This window comes from Tachysurus vachellii, chromosome 23, assembly GCF_030014155.1.
Source record: "Tachysurus vachellii isolate PV-2020 chromosome 23, HZAU_Pvac_v1, whole genome shotgun sequence".
Classification (NCBI taxonomy): domain Eukaryota; kingdom Metazoa; phylum Chordata; class Actinopteri; order Siluriformes; family Bagridae; genus Tachysurus; species Tachysurus vachellii.
In genome coordinates this window covers 6044122-6066704 of record NC_083482.1, presented here as the reverse complement: position 1 = coordinate 6066704, position 22583 = coordinate 6044122, and the positions used below count along the sequence as shown (strand labels likewise).

At 38.1% G+C, this 22583-nt stretch overlaps 2 protein-coding genes across 8 annotated transcripts; one reads left to right on the top strand and one right to left on the bottom strand.

Annotated features, from left to right (window-relative positions):
* Positions 1 to 274: 274 nt before the first annotated feature.
* LOC132838499 (choline transporter-like protein 4) lies at positions 275 to 5469 on the top strand. Its single transcript, XM_060858825.1, has 22 exons — positions 275 to 347; positions 575 to 623; positions 822 to 895; positions 1021 to 1099; positions 1285 to 1381; positions 1594 to 1725; positions 1830 to 1890; positions 1976 to 2087; positions 2179 to 2262; positions 2344 to 2456; positions 2578 to 2658; positions 2783 to 2885; positions 3026 to 3118; positions 3230 to 3332; positions 3466 to 3725; positions 3807 to 3918; positions 4024 to 4128; positions 4494 to 4567; positions 4707 to 4777; positions 4884 to 4978; positions 5103 to 5187; positions 5360 to 5469. Exons 1-22 carry the CDS (start codon positions 275 to 277, stop codon positions 5455 to 5457), a joined length of 2154 nt encoding a protein of 717 aa, XP_060714808.1. The 3' UTR covers positions 5458 to 5469.
* A 1854-nt stretch (positions 5470 to 7323) lies between these two features.
* slc7a9 (solute carrier family 7 member 9) lies at positions 7324 to 21142 on the bottom strand. Of its 7 annotated transcripts, none has more exons than XM_060859266.1 (15): positions 21006 to 21142; positions 20716 to 20782; positions 20514 to 20572; positions 20103 to 20203; positions 19588 to 19735; positions 15856 to 16098; positions 15476 to 15601; positions 15253 to 15352; positions 14920 to 14964; positions 14518 to 14641; positions 14239 to 14342; positions 9347 to 9443; positions 9099 to 9248; positions 8641 to 8815; positions 7325 to 8395 (listed from the first exon to the last, which is right to left on the bottom strand). In XM_060859266.1, exons 4-15 carry the CDS (start codon positions 20193 to 20195, stop codon positions 8334 to 8336), a joined length of 1467 nt encoding a protein of 488 aa, XP_060715249.1. In that variant the 5' UTR covers positions 20196 to 20203; positions 20514 to 20572; positions 20716 to 20782; positions 21006 to 21142; the 3' UTR covers positions 7325 to 8333. The 7 variants fall into 7 exon arrangements, with proteins under 7 accessions (XP_060715251.1, XP_060715252.1, XP_060715253.1 ...); XM_060859265.1 differs by having other exon boundaries at positions 20103 to 20200; XM_060859268.1 differs by lacking the exon at positions 19588 to 19735 and having other exon boundaries at positions 7324 to 8395; positions 20103 to 20200.
* Positions 21143 to 22583: the final 1441 nt, after the last annotated feature.

Here is a 22583-nt window from a genome sequence, read left to right as displayed (position 1 = left end):
GTTAACAAATGAGTTTAGACTCACAGAGACTTTCGGGTGATTAAAGTGTTCTCTCCTTTATCTGTTAGGTTAGGACAATTATTATTATTATTATTATTATTATTATTATTATTATTATTGTTGTTGTTGTTGTTGTTGTTACTATTATTATTGTTGTTGTTGTTGTTACTATTATTATTATTGTTGTTGTTAGTAGTTGTTGAGTGTTGAAATAATGTTTGAAGTTTATAACAAAAACTCATACAGACACATTTTCTTCACAGAATTGTGCAAAATGCTCAAATCCAACAGAATACCACCAGTATCAAAGAAGAAAAGGGAGAAGAGGAGGAAGAAGAAAAACAGTGGTAAGTGTTGAAATTAATAACATTTTTGAGTATGGAAAAAAAATATATCAAACTGCCTCATAATGTGAAAGAGTGTACTCATCGTTGGCATTTTAAAAATGTGTTCTTGGTTTTAGTTTGTGGATCAGTGATCTTACAGTTTTTAAGACATAGTTTTACATAAGTCCTAAATGCTAATAAAGAGATGCTCAATGAATCACTGAATTGAATAGATTTTTTTCTTACAGGGAAACCTGCCCCACATAACCCAACACTTAGTGGCCCTGTTGGTAAAAGGTAAAACTCACCGTTTAACTTAATTTTTACATTTTATAAAACAAAATTAATCAGTCCACATCATGTGCTGCTTTGGAGTGAAAGGACCTTTAAGACCTGTATAAAAATGTTTATGCAAAAGAAATCATTTTAATCGTCTGTATAATTTTTCCAATCCAACCAACACATGCATATTATTAATTCTTATTTTATTTTTAGGGCATTTACTGATGTCTTTTGCTGCATTATTTTCATTGCTGCTGTGGTTGGCTATATAATCATTGGAGGGACAGGTAAGATAAAATATTAAATCACTACAGCTTTCTACAATCACCCTGAACAGAACTGAGGTGCAAATGTTTTATGTGTATTAAAATATTAATGATTTTTAATTTATTATCTTGATTTTGTTCTCCAGCTTGGCTTCACGGAAACCCCCTATACATCATCTATGAGCAGAACTCTGCTGGAGGGTTCTGTGGAATCGGCCCTAACATGTAAATCTTTCAGATACACGAGTAGCTTATAGATTTTTACAGATAGAGAAGTGAACAGCGAGTGTATTTTCTATTGTATAAGTAAAACACATCAATTAAAACAAAACAAAATGATTAGAACAAGCTGATCAGGTTTATATGTGGTGCAAATCCTCATTTGTGTTTCTGTATCGCTTCCTTCTCAGTGACAAACCCAGTGTGTTTTATTTCGACGTGCTGAAGTGTGCCTCAGCAGTCAATTTAACAACGACATTCAAAGGCCCTCAGTGTCCAACAACTCAAGTACATTTTCACACTTTCACATATTTTAAGCTAGATAAAGAAATGATCTAATAGATATGCAGCTCTGCCCAGCAAGCTAAAGTTTATTACAAGCTTATGCAGTTTGAATCATTCTTACATCTGTGATGAGCTACTGTAGATAACTGTAAAATATAACAACCAAAATGATTCCTCTATAGGGTCTCTAACCATTTCCTTTGCTCTGTGTGTAGGTGTGCGTGAAGCAGTGCCCTTCTGCATTTTGGTTTTTGCCCCCTAATGCATTCTCTGCAGGGGCAAAACCAACTGACTTCTTCCAGCAGGAGTTCTGTGACCCCAGTTTGGACCTTGCCCAGACCACATTTGTGAGAAGATGTTTAGCTCTTTATAAATTTCTCTATATTCACACCTTTGTAATATTCTGCAAAAAAATGTGCTGATACAGATTTTAATATCATTTCTACCCCAGACGGTGCAAGAGATCCTGGATAAAGAGCTGTGCCCGGCATATTATACACCAAGCAAACCAGGTATGGACCTTGTACATGCTGAACAGATGACGATCACTCACCAGTTTGTGTGCTTTGTTCTTTAATGATTTCTCTCTTTTTCTAGTTAAGGGAAAATGTCTGCCCAGTTTCGATCCAGATAGTGTTCCATCAGACTTCACTGTCCCTGGATCAACTGTGGTTAAAACTATAGTAAAAAACATAATGGACGCTACAAGGTAACCTTACTACACACACATACACACACTATCAGTTGCTATTTTTGAATAAATGTCTTGTGCTGATTGAACAATTGTTTCGTGTTTGCAGCGCTCTCGGCTCAAGGTTTAATGCTAAGTCAATGAAAGTCGGGCTCATCGAGGACCTCTTCTTTTCATGGCATTGGATGTTAACGTAAGTAGATTTCATGTCAATAGCAGTGATCTCACACTTTACAAAATGTGTGTGCATTTATAAACTCTCTTTCTCTCTCAGAGGTCTGGTGATTGCGCTGGTGGTCAGTATGGTTCTGCTCCTGCTGTTGCGATACTGTGTGTCTGTGGTGATCGCACTTTCCATCACTGGTGTTCTGACAGTAGGAACATATGGTAGGTTTCTTTTTTCCCCAACACTGATTGTAAAATACTGCTGATGCTGATTTCCTCACATGAGTTCTGCAGGTGAGAGAATCAATAACTGAGTGAATAAGGTGTCTGTCCTCTGTTATAGGCATTTTCCAGTCTTACCAGAAGTACCAGAAAAACACTGATGCACAGCTCCCACTTGGTGACCATGTCTTGCTGGCTTGCTGTGAGTACTTACTGCTTCTTTATCCCAAACTGTAAAGTGTAAAGTGACTGTAAAGAGTCAGATAGGCAAAAAAAAAGTTCTCATCTAACATCAGCATCTGTTTGATCTGATATGTATGTTACAGTGGTGGCTGTGGGCCTCCTGGAGTTTCTTCTGGTCATCATTTTCTTATCCTGTTTAGCAAAAGGACTCAACAAGGCTTTGGCACTGATGAGGGAGTGCAGCAAGTAAGTGTACTTATGCACAGTAAAAAATAAAAGCCTGACTTTCTGTTATTGACATTTAACTAATCGATCAAGAGTGTTTTTTTGTGCTGAAGTTACGCCTTTTGGTCGTTGTTGACTTTTGCGCTCTGTGCTGTGTGCAGGGCGACGGGTGTGATGTTGTCTACATTGACATACCCGTTGGTCACATTTCTGCTGGTTACACTCTGTGTTTCCTTCACCGTAGTCACTAGCGTGTATCCTTTTTGTCCTCAGTGAATAAGTAATATAGATAAAACTATAAATATCTCTAAAAATATTTTTGTATTAATAGTGACCGATAGCTTTGACCATGACTATTCCCTTAGAAATCTGGCAACTTCTGGATTGCCAGTATACAACAAAGTGGCCTTGCACTCATCAAATGCTGATTGTAATGCCATCACAGGCAAAGAAAAATGTGACCCAGAGGTTAGTGACACACATACACACCAATCAAATGATTAGGTTCATATACAGAAAAAAAAGGCAAATTTGTGTCTCATGTTTTTGTGATTAATTTGGATTTTGCACTAACATTGTGCACCCTGTATTCTATGTTTAGACTTTCAAGGCATCAGACTACCCCAAGTGTCCTGTGCGTTGTGTTCTTGTTCAATATGATGATAAAGGCGGGGTTTTCCAGGGACATGTTATATACCTGCAGATTTGTATCTATCTGGTGTGTTTGTGGTGTCTTCATTTCATCAACACACTGGGCCAGTGCACACTAGCAAAGACCTTTGGCACCTACTACTGGTCTTTGAATAACCCTCAGAATATCCCCCGATCTACCGTATCCAGAGCGTTTTTCAACATGATAAGGTACGTGAGGTACATTCCTCTCTGTTCTGAATTCTATTTTGTTCACATCCTGTTTTAACCCTATAATGTTGCTTTCTGAAGGTATCATACTGGCTCCATGGCGCTTGGTGCCGTCTTCCTCACCATGTTCCAGGTCATCCGGGTTGTTCAGGAATATCTTGAAGATTTGAGAAATGGTAACAATATATTTAAAGTCCTCTTCTCACTACTCCTTTATCCTGCTTTATTCTTTGTGTAAGTGTAATTCATGTTGTTTTATGACACAAATAATTAATACTCGGCTGTTCTCCCAGATGAGGACAAACTTTGCTGCCTATGCTACATTCTAAAAATGCCGCTAAAATTCTGCTTCTTCACCTGGGATAAATTCTTCAAGTACTTTAACCGGAACGCATACGTAATGGTCAGTAATTAATTTCCAAAAATGTAGCTAATAATTATCTAAATGTAGCAAATTATGTTAATATATTACATGTCTACAAATATTGTTGACTTTTGCAGTATTCTATCAATGTATATGATGAATACTGTATCATTCAGAACTCCATTACTCATCAGCCCCAGCATGACACATGTCCACATCACATGTGCCCAATGATCACTAAAACCTCTTCTTTTTACCATAATGTTAATTCTAACAATTTTGGACCAAGATTATAGACCATAAATGCTACAATAGTGTATATATGTATATGTCATGGGTTTTCGAATGGACTAGTGTACAATTTGACTGATTATATGTGTTTACATGTGCTTATGGTTATACAGATTGCAATTTACGGAGACAATTACTTCTTGTCGGCTAAGAACGCTTGCATACTGTGGGCGAAGAACAAGGACAAGTAAGCTGTCACAAAGAATCTCTCACATATTTCAGTTTTTTACTGCATTCGAGTATATTTGTGTTTACATTGTGTGCCAATTCTGATTTTAAATTCTCTTTTGACAAATGACTTTCATGTACTTGGTCTGTTTTCATAGGGTGGTGGAAGTGGCATGGGTTACGGATTTGGTGCTGTTTTTCGGGAGACTGCTGGTGGTTGTAGCGATAAGTGAGAATCACAATGTTACATTACAGCAAAATCAGATTCACAGCACAATACACACCTGTGCTGGAGATGATCAAATGTCTGATATTTTGTTTCTATGTCCTTTAAGGTATCTTGGCATTCTGTTTCTTCAATGGAGATATAAAAGTGTCAGCTGACATTTTCCAGGCCGAGTTGATGAACTATGTCTGGCTTCCGATTATTGTACATTCCACCACAACCACCGAGCAATGTTTAAATAGAAACACACACACATAAACATATGAACACATGAATGAGAACAAAGGTTAGATGTTACAGTGGTACAAACAATCACTGTGTGTTACAGGTGCTGATGGTGGGATCATACTTCATTGCTCATGGCTGCTTCAGTGTGTACAACATGGGTGTGGACACAATCATCCTCTGCACCAGTAAGTAGCATATGCAGCAGACACACTTCATCTGAGCACTGAAAACACACATTTGTTCGTTATTGTGCTTGATTCTGTCTAATAGTAAAAGCCTGATCCTGCTTACAATTTATATTAAAAAAGTGTTTATTTCACGTCAGTGGAATGGTCTCTTGTTTTGTTCTCTCTTTAGTGGATGATCTGGAGCGCAATGATGGGACACTGCAGAGACCCTACAGGTCAAGGAGCATGATTAAGATCCTACAACAGCAGGGCGACTATGGTATTTAACAATTATTTGGCAAACAGTTTAATAATTGTTAAGCAAACAAAGAAATTAATAAATAAACTCCATCAATCAAGGTCTACTGAGCATATATTTGAATGCATATTTGTTTGATTTTGATTTGTTGGTGTGTTTTAAAGAAGGGTGTTGGATAGCCAAGAGCATGTGATCGGCTACTAAAACCATTCCAAGTTCACTTGAGTGTGAGTATAAACACAAAGTTTAAACTGACCTACAGACATTGAGTCAGTGTAGAGTAACAGTAGTTTAAGTAAGAAATACTTAAAAGGTTGTTGTCATTGTTGCTCATGCTACCACGTTTGTAGTAGGACAGTGCGTAAAATGAGGCCAATAACATGCCCTGCACAATGTTATCTAAGTTTAAATTCTAATATTTTGGACTTTAGAAATGCCAGAGAACTTGGGTTTAGTAAAATAGCAAAAGTTAAAACCTAAAGCTTAAAAATAGCAAAAGCTAAAACTTGCATAATGTTTGACCAAGTGACTCACAATGAGAATCACATCATTATAACATTCTGTGAAGAAAGTTTAATGTATTTCACGTTCGAACAGAACCTCACAACCACCAGAGGAATGGCCATTGGCTAATAAAATACAATGAGGAAATTCCACCCCAACAGTGAATTGCAAGTCATTTTAGACAGTTAAACGGCAGCTAGCAATGGCTACATCTGTGTATGAATGTGAAGTGTAAATGTAGCTGAAGGTACGGTGACCTGAGTCTACCTTTTCTACCCCTAAATGTTTTATAGCAACTGGTGGAAGAAAGTAAAAAAAAAAATCGCAAAGTACAATATGGTACTTACTGTAAAACAAACAATGAAAGACCGTATACAACTGACAAAAAATTCACTTTTGTCCGCTGTACTGAGTAAAAAAGTACGGGCCATGACAGTTTTTAATACAAAACCATACCTTCCTTTAGCTAATGCTAACCAAATTCCACAAAACATCAAAAATTGTAAAAACTTAAACCTACATATTGTGTGAATGGATAAAATGGACAAATCCTTTTGATACAGACTTTTTTTTCTTAACATTAATGTGGATTTGTCTGCCATACAAAGTATATGTTCTTCCTATAGCAACATTGCAACCCCATTAATATACACATGATTGTAACTATTGACTAAGCTTATCTGCTACATACAGTTAATCAACACTTTCTTTTTAATTAGAATTACATTTTTACAGCCAGGATCATTAAAGGTCAATATCGGTTTTAACAGTGTACCAAATGACCTCATAGTAAGCATGGACTGACTTTTATTCTTATGAACAAAAGCATTGCAGTGATATGGCCACTTTACCGTTATGGCACCTTCAAAGTTGAATTTGTGAGTACAATGCAGCCATATTGTTCAACCTGCCATTTTCCTTTAACAGTTTTAAAGACAATGGTCCAACGGGGTAATACACAAAACCTCATTGTAACATAACTTTAAGAGGAGATGGTTAAATGTGATTTGTATGCAAGATGTTCTACTGCCCGGCTATTGGGTAGATGTGGCCAAGGCATTCTAAATGACAGGAAGATGAGAAATCTCTGTCTGGTGAACAGCAATAGCTCACATTGTAGTCATGCATATCAGCATATCCTGTATATTTTGAATGAATAAATCTGAATATAAAGGTTTAAAAACTAGAAAAAGGGTTTTGTTTAGTTTTATTCATCTTCTTTGCACTATTTGGCAGATTACAATACCAACTTAAGGTGCAAACTGCCAGACAATGCAAAGAAGATTGCCCGTCATAATCACCTGAATTTGATGGTTAATCATATTAAGAATAAAAAGGATATAAACAAAATATTTTAAATAATTCATTATAAAGCGCACACACAAACAGGACTTTATTAAATAAACATCTGTTGACATACATATGTATTTTACAGTAATGCTGTTTTAATAGATAAAAGTAGTTTTTTGAATAGAAGGTATATGAAATGAAAGTCTGAGAAAAAAGATCAGAATAAAAAGTACAAAATGTATATGGTTAATAAGGTATTTACAACAACCTGTGCACTTTAACATTTATAGCCTGCAGATGGAGTTAAACATTTAGATCTTTAGTTCAATGGGTGAATTTATAAAAGCTGGAGAAAAAAAACATTTTTTATTCTATTTATACTTTTGAGTCTATCTAAATTTAGACATAGGAAGAAGACTAACAAATCTAAACCTCTACTTCATCAACCTCAAATCATATGTGTGTATGACAGGACATTTATACATACAATATACTGTGGTGCATAAATGTATTTTTTATTGCTTTATAGCATTTAGCAGACATACAGTACTGCTCCAGTGCAGCTTATAGAAGTACTTTGTAGTTTCTATCAAAAATTCATTCTATTCAGGGTGTAGTCATAAATTAAGTCATACAGTGATGAAAAAGAAATACCACAGTAAAAGTGGAGGCTGGTCTGGTCTGTCGGAGCAAAGACATAAGTATGTAAACAAATTCCACATCTAACAGAAGGTCTTTTATTCTATGCAACCCTTCAAGCACACCGACTTAGAACTAGAAGTAGTTCACCTGTGTGACATGCTCTGTTCCTGTGGTTGTCTTCTTTATTTAAATGTTCATTCTGATACACATTCATTAAATTTGTTTCTAGATTTAGACTTTTTTTCATGTGCAGATGTTCTGCTAATTTTATTTTTAATTATATATTTTTTGTTTTACCAGAAATTTACTAAGATTTAAGATTGATAAATAAGGCCCATGGATCTATCTAATCAGGAAAAACACTCCGGTAGTTATATTAATATTATTTTTAATGATTCCCTATTAAAACAATATAATTATTATTCAGTCATCACAGGATAGTAGCTGTTCCTTTTAATCATGATATTCTTCACTCTGTCTTCTCGGGTGGCACAACTTCCAATAGCAGCTGAAGATGCAGTGTGAGGGGAGCTGAGAATATTGCAAGTAAAAGTTTAAAGATTTTGTGCTATACATTCGCAATTTCCATTTTACCCTACACAGCACCTTACAGTACAATACAATTCTTCAGAATAATTACTTAATATAATGTAAAATCGGAGCTTTGTGAACATGGGTGGAACTACATTTTTACAGTTAGACAACCCGTTTTGAGTTTAACTAAAGAATCTTTAGATAACAAATGAATCCTTGGTGATATAAATGATTCTACTCACTCGTGATTCTGCGGGTCCAGCCGAACTTGTAGTACACAAAGGGGAAGTAAATAATCAGTCCACCCAAGATGAACACTGTGCAGTACAGATACTCAAGCTCAGGTTTGTCAATGATTGGAGCCAAAACCAGGTAAATTGAAACAACCACCACCACAGCAGGGATAACTATGGGAACCTGTGAGAGACAAACATTTGGAAAGATCGATTTTCTTTCATAAGACACATTTGATGTTTTGTTATTATTTTGCCTTGCTTATGGAGCTTTATGCTGTGAATGTGACCATTCTAACTAATCTGTTATTTCTTGTTACAATAAATGTACATTTCTAAAGTAAGTTAGAAAATGGAAAATAAAATAGATTTGTCACTAAATGTAAAAAAAATAAATAACACTATATAACATCTACTTGAGAAAAAATTGTTTCTAGGACTGACTGTATACTGAAAATCACCCTCACCTTCACAGGTCTGTGTAATTCTTTTTTTGTGAAGCGCATGACGATGAGACAGAGCGCAGTGAGCCCATAGAAAGCCCACTGAGCAAAGCTGAAGTAATTAATAAGAGAATTGATGTCTGCTGGAATTACATAGCAGACACTCAAGAGTGCCTAGATAAGAGCAACACACACACATGAACATACACACATTTACGTTTATAATATATAAATAAAAAATATGAATAAATAGAATTTGCTCAATGACTTACATTAAAAATGAGTGCTGGTGCAGGTGTATAATGTTTTACACTGATATAGGAAAGAATCTTCACCATGTGTCCTTCACGTCCAGCCACATAAGTCAACCTTAAGGATACACACACACCAGGAAATATCGATTTATTATGATGGTCTTGAAACCTTGAAGACATTAAGGCATTGATAGCATAATGTATGTTATGCAGTTAAATTGTACATCTTATTTTACACTTTTTGTGTATATTTAATTAGGAACATATGCACTCTGTAGCTAAATTGTGCATTAATATATATATATATACTGCTCAAAAAAATAATTAGAGAAATTCATTGTGGAAATTATAGGCAATTAGTAAGACACCCCCAATAAAGGTGTGGTTCTGCAGGTGGTGACCACAGACCACTTCTCAGTTCCTATGCTTTCTGGCTGAAGCTTTGGTCACTTTTGAATGCTGGCGGTGCTTCCACTAGAGTGGAATAAGGAACAGGAGGAGCAGTGCCAGAGCCCTGCAAAATTACCTCCAGCAGGCCACAAATGTGCATGTGTCTGCTCAAACGGTCAGAAACAGACTCCATGAGGGTGGTATGAGGGCCTGACGTCCACAGGTGGGCGTTGTGCTTACAGCCCAACACCGGACAGGAAGTTTGGCCTTTGCCAGAGAACACCAAGATTGGCAAATTCGCCACTGGCGCCCTGTGCTCTTCACAAATGAAAGTAGGTTCACACTGAGCACATGTGACAGACATGACAGAGTCTGGAGACGCCGTGGAGAACATTCTGCTGCCTGCAACATTCTCCAGCATGACCGGTTTGCCAGTGGGTCAGTAATGGTGTGGGGTGGCATTTCTTTGTAGGGCCCTCCATGTGCTCGCCAGAGGTAGCCTGACTGTCATTAGGTACCGAGATGAGATCCTCAGACCCCTTGTGAGACCATATGCCGGTGCGGTTGGCCCTGGGTTCCTCCTAATGCAAAACAATGCTAGACCTCATGTGGCTGGAGTGTGTCAGCAGTTCCTGCAAGATGAAGGCATTGATGCTATGGACTGGCCCGCCTGTTCCCCAGACCTGAATCCAATTGAACACATCTGGGACATCATGCCTTGCTCCATCCACCAACGCCACGTTGCACCACAAACTGTCCAGGAGTTGGCGGATACTTTAGTCCAGGCCTGGGAGGAGATCCCTCAGGAGACGATCCAGCTCCTCATCAGGAGCTTGCCCAGGTGTTCTAGGGAGGTCATACAGGCACGTGGAGGCCACACACACTACTGAGCCTCATTTTGACGTTTTAAGGACATTACATCAAAGTTGAATCAGCCTGTAGTGTGTTTTTCCACTTCAAATTTGAGTGTGACTCCAAATCCCAGACCTCCATTTTTGTGTGATTTTGTTGTCAGCACATTCAACTATGTAAAGAACAAAGTATTTAATAAGACTATTTCAAATTCAATTTCAATTTGTTTGTATAGCGATTTTAATTCCCATTGTCTCAGAGCAACCTTGCAGAAGTATAGAAACAAGAGAGAGAAAAAAAATAAATAAACAAATATTATAATAATAAGAAGTAAAAATTAGAGTTTAAAATTAAATTGGAGTTTAAAATTAATTTTAAAATATTAATTTAAAATTTAAAATACTATATATCTGTCCTTATCTCTAATGAGCAAGCACGGAGATGACGGCAGCAAGGCTAATCTCCCTGAGATGATATGAGGAAGAAACCTTGAGAGGAACCAGACTCATTTAGGTGACAATTGTTGGACAATCATTTAGGAAACCAATTGTTTTGTATGCTGTTCTAACCGTGTGTTGCAGTCTGTTTCTTTTTTGTTGCTGCACCAAACCAGATGGTGATGGATGTGTACAGGACATTACAGTGCAATCCAATGTTGATTGCGTCGTCCACTGATCTGTTTGCACGGTAGGCAAACTGTAGGGGATCCAGCATCTGTTTTGTTTCAGTCTTTAGGTTGGCCAAAACCAGCTGTTCAAAGGTCTTCATGACGACAGATGTCAGAGCGACAGGCCTGCAGTCATTCAGTCCAGTGATGGAGGGTTTCTTGGGGACCGGGATGATTGTGGAGAGTTTAAAGCAGGAGAGGACTTCACACAGCTCCAGTGATCTTTTGAAGATATGGGTGAAGATAGAAGTCAGTTGATCAGCACATGCTTTGAGACAGGAGGGGGAGACCCCATCTGGGCCGGGGGCTTTCCTTGTCTTCTGTCTCTGAAAGAGCAGATTCACATCCTCTTCACAAATCGTGAGTGCAACTTGAGTGCTGGGAGGAGTTGTTAATGGGGTTCCCAGAGGTGTGATGTCAGTCAGTGAGCTGGGTTGGATGGGAGGTGTGAAGATGTTGTTCTCAAACCTGCAGTAGAAGGTGTTGAGGTCGTAAACCAGGTCTTTGTTTGCTTCAGTGGGAGATGGGGGACGACTCTTGTAGTTTGTGATGTCTTGCAGGCCTTTCCACACTGATGCAGTGTTGTTATCTGAAAACCTGCTTTTCAGCTTTTCAGAGTAGCTTCTTTTGGCTATTCTGATCTCCTTTGTCAGTAAGTTCCTGTCCTGCTTATACAGAGTTTTGTCCTCCCCTCTGTAGGCATCTTCCTTGGCTTGTCGAAGTTTTTTCTGTTTGGATGTGAACCATGACTTGTTGTTACTGTATTTGCAGAAGGTTTTGGTTGGCACACACACGTCTTCACAAAAACTGATGTACGATGTCACAGTGTCAGTCAGTTCATCCAGGTTGTCAGTTCCAGCCTCAAAGATACTCCAATCAGTGTAGTCAAAACAGTCTTGTAGTTCCTGCTTTGCCTCACTGGTCTCTTCACTGTTTTGACTACAGGCTTAGCAGATTTTAGTTTCTGCCTGTATGTTGGAATAAGATGAACCAAGCAGTGATCAGAGTTCCCCAAGGCTGCCCAGGGTACAGAGCGATATGCCTCCTTAAGAATTGTGTAGCAATGATCCAGTGTATTTCTCTCCCTTGTGGGACAATTTATATGCTGTCTGTATTTTGGAAGTTCAAATGTAAAGTCTTGTAAAGAATCCGGATTATTTTGCTCCAAGCAAGATATTGAGTTTGCCAGGTTTTGCAGTGCATCACTCATGTTGGCCTGCAGTAGGATGTAGACTCCGGTCAGAATGAGAGAATGAGGAGAATTCCCGTGGTGAATAAAAGGGTTTACAGTTTATGAACAGTGATTCCAGGTTTGGGCTGCAGTATTTGTTCAGCACTGTGACATCTGTACACCAACGGTCCTTAATGTAGAAGCAGATTCCGCCGCCTTTCATTTTACCGGACAGCTCCGTTACACGATCCGCTCAGTGTAAGTGGAAGCCCGAGAGAAGTAATGCACTGTCCTTGTTTGTTCCGTTGAGAAGAAAAAGTTCGTCCATTTTGTTTGGCAATGAGCGGAGGTTCGCCAGGTGAATTGATGGGAGCGCAGTTCTAAATCCCCTCTGTCGTAGCTTCACTAGCGCATGGCGCGCTTTCCTCGCCGGCGTTTCCTCCATGTGCCATAGAGCGCAGCTGCTCCTCCAACTAAGATTTCCAAAAAACTTTCCGGGTTTGTGAAAACTGGTGAAAAGTTGTCTGGAGTGAACTGCCTGATGTTAAGCAGTTTTTCTCTAGTGTAAGTTATCAAGATAGGGTGACCAAACACACAGAAAGTAAACAAAAAGAAAGAAAGTACTGAAGAGAGTCGTGCCAAGGCAGCCATCCGCGGTGCCATCTTGGATCTCACCATCATCTGATCTGAGGCCATATATTTTGGACACATGGGTAAGGCAAGGGCAGAGCTGACAAGTTATCACCTTCGTGGTGAGTTAGATTTGTTGCACAGGCCGATGGCTAAACTTACCTGGTGAGAGACAAGTTTAACTGCTACCTCTGAATATACTCCTCCTTTGAACGAGATAGGTGGCATTGATACTGAATGGACCAAGTTCAAGTCCTCCATCATAGTGTCATGGTGGCAACCTGGTGGACCACAGTGGTAAAGGAAGCCTTCAACATTTGGAAAAAGGCCTTCTGAGTTATGATCTCAGAAGAATCTTGCACATGGTGCAGAACATTTTAGGTTGGTATCTTATTCATGAATGATGGAAAATGAGAGTTTCACAAACAGTTTGCATGTGATGGTGAAATTGGAGCTTAGTTTTCAGGCAAAGTTCAGTGTTTGCCAGTCAATCTACACCCTGCTTTCACCCATGGATACAAGCTGTGGGTAGAAACCTAGGGATTATTATTGCCTTCCAGTAGGAAGGCTGGGTTTACTTTCTGTGATAGGAAAAGAATCAAACAGAGAGAGCTTTGGGTTACAGGTGGTGTTCCCTCATGCCAAGTGGAGTATGTTTAGGTGGTTCAGACACTTTACAAGGATGGCCATCAGCTCAGCACATGCTATTCTGAGCCTTGATATCAAACCCCAGCAGAAACAACAGACAAAAATGAATGAATAAATTAATTAATGGCATTTAATCACTGATATTTCTCATTGCGATATGCTGAACATCTCACATCAGTACATATGTAAACAAAGAAAGAAGTGTGTTTGGTTAACTTGTTAAATAAATGGAAGAATATTTCAGGAGAAAAATATACATGACTAACACAGAAATACCTAAATACTGATTAATGCAAAGTAAATGTGGACACAATTAAAAAAAGTAAAATGTCAAGTTGAATAATTATTCAAATAATGATTTTGTCTGCATAAATCTGGAAAGCGATATGATTTGGTGTCGAACAAATATAGTATACAGATATTCATATGTACAAATGGCACAGAAATCTGAATCTCAAGGCCAAAAGGGCAGCCTGTCAGATTTTTATACTTCTCATCATACAAATTATGTATAATTTTACATAAAATGATCGATGCAACAATCAAATTTACCTTCCAGCTGTAAAGCAGCTTCCATTAGCAGCTCCAAAAGTGGAGAAGACCACAAACAATGGCACCACCCAGGACAGTGGGTACAGCACTCTATCCCCAAAAGTCTGTGTAGCAAACAATGCTTTTAAAAATAGTTGGTTTAAGTGTCGTTCAGGACGATTATACACAGATTCGTAATAAATAGAAAAGATAGATAAATGACTGATGTCTGACAATAATTATCTTACAGTATAAATCATACTGTTTATAAACTGTGTATCTCTACTATACTATACTCACCACAGCAACAGCAGAAGACTGAAGTAGCTCTGTAGGTGTCATGACACTGAAGTACGCAATATTGACCAACACATAGCACACTGACACTAAAGGAATCCCGATAATGATGGCCAAGGGAAGGTTCCTGTCAGGATGGTATGAGGAAATTTAGCATTACAGTAAAAAGCTTATAAACCACAAATGGTGCAGAATGATAAGACTACTTTGATATTTAATATTTAATAAAATAAGAAAACGATGTCACGCAATTTATGAGTAAGGCACCAGTTGGCATAGTGTTTCACCTAATCAATCTGTCAGGATGAATGCGCTACAATGACTGGAAATCACAAATGTCTGCATTATTAATTGTACATAAAGAAATCTGAGTAGTGCAGAACAAAGTACCAGCATGACCTTCACCTATATGGGTCTTTCAACTCTTCTGTAATGAAGTTCAGCTGATTCCTGTTGAAGGCAGGAGATTTTATTCCACAGTTCATTATATCATTTTGAATTGTTAAAATATAGATTTTATTGTGAGATCTAAAACTAAAATGAAATATATCTGAATATTTAAAATGTTTTTTAAATGTGTGTGTATGTGTGTGTATAACTAGAAATAAAACAAAATACTAATAACAAAAATAAAGAAAACTTGAGATTTGAAACAGTCAGACATGTATAATGTATTGATGGCAACTCTTTGGTGTGTGGTGGTGACAGGTGCACGAAGGTTGCTGGAAATTAACTCACCATCCATCATATGCCCAAAGGCCATTATAAAATGCAAGTCCAATTGCCCCAAATGAAGTTGTTCCTCCTTCAAATGTATTTTGCAGATTCTGTGTGTTTCCTAAAAACAGGAAATATATATACAGTGCATATAAATATATATTTCTTGCAATGTCTACTGTTTATTGACTGAGGACTAATCACTTTCTATTTAATGACAGTTCATTTGTATCACAGTGTAAACCTTTGGCCAGCATAACAATGCCTGAAACCACTATGATGACAATGATGAGGAGTTTGGCTGCAGTGAAGAAATTCTGTACATAGTTAGATAGCTTCACACTTAAGCAGTTCACTATCGTGAGCAACACTGGAAAATAGATAAGAAAGAGAGAGAGAGAGAGAGAGAGAGAGAGAGAGAGAGAGAGAGAGAGAGAGGAACAATGTTATACAGAGCCACTGTTTTGTTACATTAATGAGATTAGATTGATGATACAAAGAAGGTTAAACATTAATTATCCATCAAACACTTTAAATGAATTTGATTTGAATTTTTTTTAATTATTATGAATGTAAATCTAGCAGAAAAAAGCATTAATTAAATAAAGTAGCATTCTCACGTACAGATGGAGGCAGTAGCCAGGCATTTGTTGACAATCACCGGTGGGGTGCCCCCTGGGTAAAAAGGTGTGGAGGCATATTCTCCACAGCTTAGGGCAATGATTGCCAGTGATGAAGGCTTCAGTATTAAGATGGTTGTCCAGGAGTAAAGGTAGGCAATAATAGGTCCAAAAGCCTCCATCAGGTATGGGTACTCACCTCCTGACTTTGTTATCATGGTGCCAAGCTCTGCATAGCAAAGAGCCCCTGCACACACATGCACATTAAAAACACATGCATCCTCTGTCAAAGAGTTCACTTTATGGGTTAAATGTATTAAACTAAACAGAGTTTTTCTCAGGGTTGCAGTGGGACTAGGTGACTTGTGTGGAGCACACGATTGCTTCTGAATAACTGGAACATCTGTTTAATCAGATGACCAAGTCAAGTCTGGCTACACTGTAAAGCTTCTATTGAGTTTTATCAGCTCCCACTACCTCTGCAGCTTATCAGATGTTTTAAAGATAGTGGGTTAACTGTGCGGTTACAATTATTCAAGCGTTGACTGTTTAATTTAAAAAATGTTACAGCCAAAACATTTTATATAATCTATAAACAAAAATTGCTTGAAGTTGTGAGTATAGGTTGAGTAATATTGCAGATAGGATTTGTGTGATTTCATAATATTTGCGATCATAACTTCTATTCTTGCTCTCACTCATTTTCTACCGCTTATCCGAACTACCTCGGGTCACGGGGAGCCTGTGACTATCTCAGACGTCATCGGGCATCAAGGCAGGATACACCCTGGACGGAGTGCCAACCCATCGCAGGGCACACACACACTCTCATTCACTCACACAATCACACATTATGGACAATTTTCTAGAGATGCCGATCAACCTACCATGCATGACTTTGGACCAGGGGAGGAAACCGGAGTACATGGAGGAGACCCCCGAGGCACGGGGAGAACATGCAAACTCCACACACACAAGGCGGAGGCGGGAATCGAACCCCCAACCCTGGAGGTGTGAGGCGAACGTGCTAACCACTAAGCCACCGTGCCCCCCATAACTTCTATTCTAAATGCCAAATGAAAACAATAATGATAATATTTTTAATTCGTACATGCTTAATGTGTGTGAAGTAGATACTGTTTTATAGAACAGTCGCAATGTGTCTTTCATGTTTTCAAAGATGAGTCAAGTAAAGCCCAGTTAGACTGCAAGCGCAAAACCACATGCAGTGATATTCAAGGCTCAGATGTACTAGTACATTCACAGCATTTGGCATATGCCCTTAACCAGAGTGACTAACATCTCACCTTATACAACTGAGGATTAAGGGCCTTGCTCTAGGGCTCAACAGGTGAGACTGGAAGGTGTCACCTCCAGCATTCGGACAATCAGCACTGGTGCACCACAGGGATGTGTCCTCTCCCCACTTCTATTCTCCCTCTACACTAATGACTGCACTTCAAGTGACCAAACTGTTAAACTCCTGAAATTTGCAGATGATACTACACTCATCTGTCTCATCCAAGATGGCGATGAGTCTACATACCGGCAGGAGGTGAAGCGGCTGGTGCTATGGTGCAGTCAGAACAGTCTATAGCTAAACACCCTCAAAACTGTGGAGATGATAGTGGACTTTAGGAAAGACCCCTTAACACTACTCCCCCTCACAATATCAAACAGCCCAGTGTCATCTGCGGAGGCCTTTAAGTTTCTGGGCACTACCATTTCCCAAGACCTGAAATAGGAGTGCAAGATAAACTCCATCATCAAAAAGGCCAAGCAGAGAATGTACTTTCTCAATTAAGAAAGTATGGTCTGCCACAGGAGCTGTTGATGCTGTTCTACACTGCAGTCATTGAATCTGTCCTGTGCACATCCATCACTATCTGGTTTGGTGCAGCAACAAAACAGGACAGAAACAGACTGCAACGTACGGTTAGAACAGCAGAAAAAAAATTGCTGCCCCCCTGCCCACTCTCCAGGACTTGTACGACACAAGAACCAGAAACGGGGCAGGAAAAATCACCAATGACCCTTTGCACCCTGGACACAACCTCTTTCAGCTCCTCCCTTCTGGCAGGCGCTACAGAACTTTGCTTACTAAAACAGCCAGACACAGGAACAGTTTATTTCCCCAAGCAATCACCCTGATCAACAACTCACCATAATTATATTCACTGCTTCTTATCATAAGTACTGCATTATAACAACTGTCAGTCCTCAAATCCTCTGTATATTACACACTACTGCTGCTGTATATTGTACAAAAAGCATAATATTGTTATTTGCACTCCCACACTTTATGTACATAACTGATCAGTCATATTCTATATTCATATTTTATATATTTTATTCATTCTATATTCATATTTTATACTCATCCTGTCTATATTGTATCTCATCGTCTGCAGTGTTTTCTTATATAGTTTGTATAGTATAGTATAGTATAGTATAGTGTTATTTATGTCTGTACTTTTGAGAGTCACAAACCACTGGAACCAAATTCCTTGTGTGTGTCCGAAAACCGTTTGGTATCGTTTGACTCAGCATGCCTCAAGGAGTCTAACAACACCTAATTCATGATTTTAGACTCAAGTTTGCAGTAGTTATAAGCGAAAATACCTGTTTTTAAAATCTCGTGGCCACTAGGTGGCGCTGTCACGAAACGTTGCATGCACCCTCAGGTCATGACTATAATGACATATACCAAGTTTCGTGTCGACACATAAGTTTTGCGAAGATACAGCCTCACGTCTGTTTTGGCGTGCTCGCCACCATGTATGTTGCCACGGTATACGAGAACGCATTGGTCTATCAAAAAGGATAACTTTTTGTCTCGGGTGTCTGTAGATGCTACATACCAAAGGACATGCAAATCAGACAAACGGTCTAGGAGGAGTTCGAAAAAGTAGGTTTTACGGAAAATTCAAAGTTGCGGAAAGATATTCATGACAGAAATGACATCATATGGTGCATTCGAATCGGCATGACTTTTGTCTCTAGGCCTTACGAGTCAGCAGTTATGAACATGAACATAATTGGATTTTTGGACTGTTGGTGGCGCTAGAGGGTTTGAGCAACACCAAAGTAACTATAGTAACTTCTAACTGCTATAGTAACTTCTAAGACTGGCCTCTACATGTGTACATAACTTTCCTACATACGGTTCTATGGGCTGCCATTGACTTCAATGGCGGAAGAGGAAGAATAATAATAAGAAGTAAACCGACAATAACAATAGGTGTCTACGCCCCTTCAGGGCTTGACCCCAATAAGAAAAAAGACAATAACAATAGGTGTCTACGCCCCTTCAGGGCTTGACCCCTAATAGACCCCCTATTGGAATAAGTAAATGAATTTATATAATGCAACATGTTTAATTAGTAGTTTCAGTAACTTAGTAAAAGTGATTACTTTTAAACCTCACAATAAAAAGATTTTTCTTAGATTTATTTGTCTTTATGGCTGCTATTAACAAGATCCTCTCAAATGCATTAAGTGAAATGAAAGGAGAACCTTCAAGTCCCTTATGTACATAGTGACTGGAATGCTTTTAGTTAAAACCCCAGAACTGCCACTGGGTCACCCCTCCAGAGCCAAATAAGCTTTCTTGTGTTAAAAAATAAGCTATAGAGAGCAAGACAGAAAAGGGAGTTCTGACAAAAACAGAGAAGAACATTCAAAGAAGAGCTAAGAACTTGACGTCAGTAATTTGTATCCATGTCTATTTACTAACCAAGAGTAGCCAGTACACCACATGCTGCCCACACACACAGACATGGTCCCACAGCTCCTGTTTCCTCTAACACAGCCTTGGGAGAGATGAAGATTCCCGAACCAATCATCGTTCCCACAATCAAGCAGATCCCACTTATTAGACCTACCTAAATAGCGTTAAGTTTACAGACACACACAAAAGTAATAAATAGCACAAAATAAGACTAAAATACAAGACAATACAATGTAACGGAATGAACACAGGTCCTATACAGCAGAATAGAATGTGTTTATTATAATAAAAATAAGATTTTTCCACATCTTTTATAGAATGTTCTGACACAGAATTCACAGAAGTCAATGTGATGCGTTTGGTAAGTGCTGCGATCAGCTTGATTGACCACCGGAAACTAGTCAAACTGACCCAGGAAAGGTAAAATGTCTGGAAAATAATTAACAGCTATAAGGAAACTGGTTAACCACTGGTTAGATTTTTGCTCCCGTTGCTGCACAATGACCCAACAACATACTCACATCTTTTTGTAGAACTGTAGATTTGGTTTCCATGTTCATCTTGTTTTGGGAAACTGTATTATCAGTGAGGCCACCATTGTCCATTTTATCCATCAAATCTGCTATGTAGAAATTACAGATACATCTCTTATTTGTCAAACAGTTTTCTGTACTGAGATGTGTTTCTTTTATCTCTCCTTCCAAAACAATATTTATCAGGTCATTTTGACCTACTCATTTAATAAACACATTTCTGTTGCGTTAGCAAATGTGTATCAAAGTGTTCAGCATTGCCTCCTGTGTCAATGTCTTCCCTTAATTCCCCAAGCAAAATATCAAACAATGTGCTTATAAAAGTAGCTTTAAACTAAAAATTAAATGGTTAGTGTGATTTTGTTGGCACGATGCATGAAGTTTATAGGTTTTAATCACCTGCTGTTAAAGAAATAAAATTAAATATGGAGAGCTTCAGCTTCAGCTCCTATAAGAAACTAAAAAACATCCAATCAAATATGAGCTTGAGGAAAATAACACTGATACAACAAGTGTAAAGAAACCAACGAATTTATAGCAAATCTTTTTATTTTAAGTCTAACTTTCGTGTAAATTTAAAAAAAAAAAATTATATACTTACATTTGTGAGAGATGAAATGTCTAGGTTATGGTTAAAAGGTCAGAAATAAGCCTGACTGCAGATGAATCTGGAATAAAATAAAGACCTAAATAAACTAGGTAACATGGCATTTAACCTTTGTGTCTTTCATGTATTCATTAACTTTCAGTGATTGTTCTTCTTCACATCATATAAAAAACAAGATTTTTTGAATGGTAAATAAGGGAAACAGAGAGTTTCTGACTGTTATGTTCACTCAAATGCTCTTTCAATATAACCTGTTTTTCAATAGTATAGAATAAAAGTCTAACCTTAGACCAGACTCCATAGATTCTGTGTTGAGAAGCTCTGCAAATACACAGGTTTGTCATTTCCATAGTGCGTACGTCTCTGTCCTCCTCTTTATGTTTAAAAGAAAGAGGTGGGGTTTTTTTTTTGCTGCTCATTTTATCACTTGTTTTTGATTGGAGCATGTGAGGAAGAACGGGGAGGAGAGTGGCTTGGACTAGCTGGAGATGAAAAGTGCACAGATCCACACAATGCCTCTTTGACAAGGACACTTGATACCTATGGACTGAACGAATGGACTTAAAAAGAGACAGAAAGAAAACTTAGATTTAGACTTAAACTCAGCTGAGGACAGGCTAATACTTTAAAGTTTATGTCTAATCATGTCCACATACTGCTATTAAAACTGTCCTATTATTTAAGTCTACATTTATTGAGTAAATTTAATAAATTGCATTCAGTTGTAAGCATTTTGCCAGTGTGTTTGGATCACTGTATGCTGCATGATGAAGTTCCTAATTCCTTACTTACAGTATAGTTGGAGTCTCATCACTTGGAAACCACTCACTGCTGCTGAAGATTGTCTCACATGGACAGCCTAAAGATGATGATGGTACCATTGAGAAACCATAAAAATGGCTTAGGACTAAAATCTGTAATATATACCCAAGGTGTCTCAGAGGAGAGAGATGGATGAGGAGCATCAATCAGCTCTCTAAAGGCATTTATTTTTTCTCTAGCTCTAAGACGGAATCCCCCAAAGTGCACGAAAGGCATGTGATAGCCTAGTGGTTAAGATGTTGGGCTACCAATCGGAAGGTTGTGAGTTCGATCCCAGGTCCACCAAGCTGCCACTGTTGGGCCCCTGCGCAAGGCCCTTAACCTTCAATTGCACAAAAAATAAGATAATGTAAGTCTCTCTGGATAAGGGTGTCTGCCAAATGCTGTAAATGAAAGAGCAAGAAGGTGGTGGTGCACTGTTACAATTAATAAATGAATACAAAGGGATTAAATATGTTAAATCTTGAAATTTTTGTTTTGTATTCTTTACATTCTTTAAAGCTGCTTTGAGACAATAAAACTGAATAAAATAAAACACTGTTCCGGGGACGATTCAGGTTACGTAGCTTTAGTCGAATTCTGAAATAATTTAATTGGCTGATTCATTTTCCGTAACAGGAAATTTCCATGACAGGTTTTTATCAATGTTCCTGTTCTAATCCTTTATCGTGTCTATAGTAACGACTCATTCACATGGTATTTAATTTAACTTATCATATGTCTCCAGTGATAGATTTAGTATATCAATCGCGACAAACAGTTTTGCTCTCAAGTCTCTATCAGTGACTAAGTTCAACACTTAAGTCGACACGGCAGTTAAATATACTTTAGTTTAATTATGTTTTAGTATGATAAGAAAAACATTTATTCAAGTGTACTTCCTTACAGCATACTAAAGTACAATTTAAAAGATAAGAGCTAAAATGTACATTTTGAAAAATACTGTATAGAATTAATATTCAAAAATAATTCTATTTCCACACACATAGATAGAATGAAAAATGTACTTTTAAAATTCTTTACATACTCAAAGTATTCTA